Consider the following 4550-nt stretch of genomic DNA (forward strand, 5'->3'; position numbering starts at 1 on the left):
TTTATAGTAGCTTGCCACTTGGCTTAACCACAATGCAAACTTTCTTGCTTTAATATATATATAGATGATTAGTTTTTGTCCATGCTATAATTATAAGTTTTCGATTAGTATTTTGGTCCAGAAAATATAAAACTTCTTCAGCTTTTACTCTTAAAAGAAAAGTTACTTTTTTCAGCTCGAGAAATAGCTCGAAAAAACTTTATTTTTTTTCTTAAGCTTTCATCAAATATCTTTCACTGTTATAAAATAAAAGCAATGCAGTAAAATATAAATAAGAAACAGAGATTAAAAAGGAGTATTTCACTTCTTTTTTTTTGGTGTCTTTACCCATCAGAATAGAAGGCTATTTATAAGCCTAAAAGGTAAACTTTCACTCCATCAAATAGTGAGAGGAATGTGAATACTCAACATCAAATAATAAGAAAAATGAGTGTCCATAGCAGCATGGGCATCCACTTCTTAAATTATTCACAACACCTCCCCTGGACGTCCATGTAAAATAAATATGCTTTACTAAGAATTTTGCTAGAAAAGAGTACATATTTATATCATTATATGTAATACGCATTACTTGTTGCCTCGTTAAAAACCTTAACAGGAAGACCCAGTGGGACAAAATCTTGCTTAAGGAAAAAAGAGTGCAGCGCGTAGTTACTTCCCCTGATGAAAACATCACTTAATGTCTCGAAGACGACGCATTCCAATCTTGTATATCAGCTTCTCAAATGTTGAGGTTGGTAATGCCTTAGTGAACGGATCCGCCAAATTATCACTTGAACGAACTTGTTGAACGTCTATTTCACCATTCTTTTGAAGATCATGAGTGAAAAAGAATATTGGTGAAATGTGTTTTATTCTATCTCCTTTGATGTATCCTCCTTTCAGTTGAGCTATGCATGCAATATTGTCTTCATACAATGTTGTTAGAATATTGCCTTTTGAAGAGAGGTCGCATGCAACCTGAATGTGTTGAATATCGGTCTCAACAAAACACATTCTCGATCTGCTTCGTGAATGGCTATTATCTCTGCATGATTTGATGAAGTAGCAACCATAGTTTGTTTCGTTGAACGCCATGATATGGCTGTATCTCCACTTGTAAATAAATAGCCTGTCTGAGATCGACCTTTATGTGGACCATACGACATGATTGTTTCAATCCGTATAAGAATTTCTGAAGCTTTATTGAATAAGTTTCACAAAAACTTTTATATGCTTTAGGAACTTTAAATCCCTCAGGTATTTTCATAAAAATTTCGTTGTCTAATGATCCAAACAAATAGGTTGTGACAACATCCATTAGACGCATATCAAGTTTTTCATACACTGCCATATTTATGAGATATCTGAAGGTGATAGCATCCACTATAGGAGAATATGTCTCTATATAATCAATGGCAGGCCTTTGCGAAAATCCTTGTTCCACAAGTCGCGCTTTATATCTAACGTCTTCATTTTTGTCATTTTATTTTCGCACAAAAACCTATTTGTACCCTACTGGCTTTATACATTCAGGTGTTCGAACTATGGGTCCGAAGACTTCACATTTTTCGAGTGAAGTTAATTCTGCCTGGATAACTTCTTTCCATTTTGGCCAATCATTTCTCTATCTACATTCATCGACAGATTTTGGTTCAAGATCCTAATCTTCTTGCATTATTTCAACAACAACATTATACGCAAAAATATTATCAACAACAATATCATTTTGGTTCCACCCTTTTTCCGTAGAGATATAACTTATTAAGATCTCTTCATTCTCATTATTTTCAGGTGCCTGGACCTCCCCTGAGATCTTATCATTTGTTATATCTCGGGCTCCTTTTGAGCCACTACCTCTATATTATGATCACCTTGATCATTTGCTCCTTTCCTCCTTCGAGGATTTTTATCTTTAGAACCAATTGGTATACCACGTTTCTAGCATGGCTTAGACTCATTTGCATTAATTGATTGTCCTATCGGGACATCAATTCAAATTGTAGCATTAGCAGCTGGGATATGTGACGTAGTCACCCTTGGTAGGTTAGTGAATGCATCTGGCAGTTGGTTTGCAATATTTTTCATATAAATTATCTTTTGAACCTCTTGTTCACATTGATTTGTTCGAGGATCCAAATGAGATAATGATAATGCATTCCAATCTATCTCCTTTTTTAGTTCCTTATTTTCTCCCCCTAATGGCAGTGTAGTAATGATAGCAATAAAATGTGACGACCCGACCCGTCGTCACGTGAGTTACCGCCCCGTTTTTCCCATGTTATGCTTCTTTAAGTTTCATTATCAGTATTTGATGTGTTAGAGTTGGTTTGGAACGGTTTTGATAAGAAATGAGACACTTAGTCTCTTTTAAGAAGGCTTAAGTTGGAAAAGTCAACCGGATGTTGACTTTTGTGTTAAAGGGCTCGGATTTGAATTCCGATGATTTGGTTAGCTTCGGGGGATGAATTGTGACTTAGGAGTGCGATCGGAATTGATTTTGGAGGTTCGGTGTAGAATTAGGCTTGAATTGGCAAAGTTAGTATTTTGGCGAATTCCGGTTGGTAGGTGAAATTTTGATCCGGGGGTCGGAATGAGATTCCGAGAGTTGCAGTAGCTTTGTTAGGTGATCTTGGATGTGTGTGCAAAATTTCAGGTCATTCGGACGTGTTTTGATTGGGTTTCTGATCGAATGCGTGTTTCGAAAGTTTTAGAAGAACTTAGGCTTGAATTCGATGAGAAATGATGGTTTTAGTGTTGTTTGAGGTGTTTTAATGATTGGAGCAAGTTTGAATAAGGTATTGGATCATGCTTGTATTTTTGGTTGAGGTCCCAAGGGCCTCGGGGTGATTTCGGATGGCTAACGGGAAGTTTTGAACTTAAGAGATTGGAGAACCTGTGCTGCTTCTGGTATTTTCGCTTCTGCGGAATTGGGACCGCAGAAGCGGTACCGCAGAAGCGAGAGGAGAGACGCAGAAGCGGCAGGGACCGCAGGTGCGGAATTGGTGACCGCATCTGCGGAGTCGCAGATGCGACAGGAGGACCGCAGATGCGGTATTTGAGCTCTTATGGGGATCCGCAGATGCGTTAATTTGTCTGCAGAAGCGGAAGGCGCAGGAGCGGATATTAAACCGCAGAAGAGAATATGTCCGCAGAAGCAGTGCATTGACCGCAAAAGCGGGAGCCGCAGATGCGGAAATAACTGGTCAGAATAGTTTTTATTTCCCTTCGCGAATTTTTGAAAGGGTTTCATATTTTCACTTCGGACTTGGAGAATTTGGGCGAGTTGGAGGAGAGGAATCAAGGGACTTCATTGAGGTAAGAATTTCTAACCCAAAAAAACACGATTTTATGGTGCAAACACATGAAATTAGATTGAAAACTCAAGGAATTAGGGTCAAAAATGGTGGTTTAGGGCTTGAAACCTAAGAGAACAAAAATGGGAATTTGAGGGGTCATTTGGACTCCGATTTTGGTGTTCTTTATATGTATAGACTCGCGGCGAGACGAGGAATCCGGTGATGTGAATTTTATAATTTTTCGAGAAGTGGGCCCGGGGCTCGGGTTTTGCCAACTTCGTGATTTTCGATGTTTTTCGAGTCTTTTCAATTGGGTTGTATTCCCTTAGCATATTGTGACGTATTCGTTGTGGTTTTGGTCAAATTCGACGCGCGAAGAGGTGAATTCGAAAGGCAAGGGCATAGCAAGCTAGGACTCTGGCCGGCTTGAGGTTAGTAATAAATGTAAATGCTGTGTTGAGGGTTTGAAACCCCGAATTCGCACATCGTAGTGCTATGTGAGGTGACTTGCACGCCGGATAACGGGCGTGGGGTAGAGCACCGCCAGGGACTCTGACTTGGTCCGTCCCGCTTAATAAAATTGGTACCTATTTGATTGTAGATTTGTAATATCCTTATAAAAATGGATTAATTGTCATAATTGGGCTTCGTGCCAGCTACTTGAATCCTTCAGGGATTATTTTAATGGTTTCCTACCATATTTATAAATATTAAACTCAGTCCTGGTATTTAATACTGTATTTGAAATCTCAGCCATTTTCTTAAATTAGAAATTAAGTTAATATTTTAAATGATGTTTGGGCTGAATATTTTTATACTATTGCGTGATTTTTTTTGGACTGAGTATGGGATCGGGCTGCACGCCGCAGCAGTATTATAATGATATTGATATGAGGCCAAGGGCCTGTTTGATGCCACGAGATGGCTTATTATTGCGCTTGGGCCGTAAGGGGCCCCTCCCGGAGTCTGCACACCCCCAGTGAGCGCCGTCGACGTTAAATAAATGGAGCGGGCTGCACGGCCGCAGCGGGGTACTGGAGGTACCGGTTTATGTGTTGCATTGCATATTTACTTGTTATTTATTCTCCTTCTGGTGTGACTTTATTATAACCGTTTTATGTTTACTGTATTATGCTATTGGTCCACGTTGTTGTATTTATAGCTTTACTCTGTGTTTATTTAGGATTTCTGATCCTTAGAATTTATTTATATTTATTACTTTCTGAGTTGGAAGTACTCACAATACTCCCTGCACCTTGTGTGCAGATTCAG

The 4550-nt window shown here is 39.0% G+C and overlaps 1 protein-coding gene across 1 annotated transcript; it reads right to left on the reverse strand.

Annotated features, from left to right (window-relative positions):
- Positions 1 to 672: 672 nt before the first annotated feature.
- On the reverse strand, positions 673 to 1077 carry LOC109221988. Its single transcript, XM_019386407.1, has one exon. The coding sequence runs from the start codon at positions 1075 to 1077 to the stop codon at positions 673 to 675; it is 405 nt and encodes a 134-aa protein (XP_019241952.1).
- Positions 1078 to 4550: the final 3473 nt, after the last annotated feature.

This window comes from Nicotiana attenuata, unplaced genomic scaffold (genome assembly GCF_001879085.1).
Source record: "Nicotiana attenuata strain UT unplaced genomic scaffold, NIATTr2, whole genome shotgun sequence".
NCBI lineage: Eukaryota > Viridiplantae > Streptophyta > Magnoliopsida > Solanales > Solanaceae > Nicotiana > Nicotiana attenuata.

Coding starts and splice junctions, on each gene's coding strand:
- LOC109221988 (XM_019386407.1), bottom strand. CDS start 1,077: ATGGCGTTCAACGAAACAAACTATGGTTGCTACTTCATCAAATCATGC.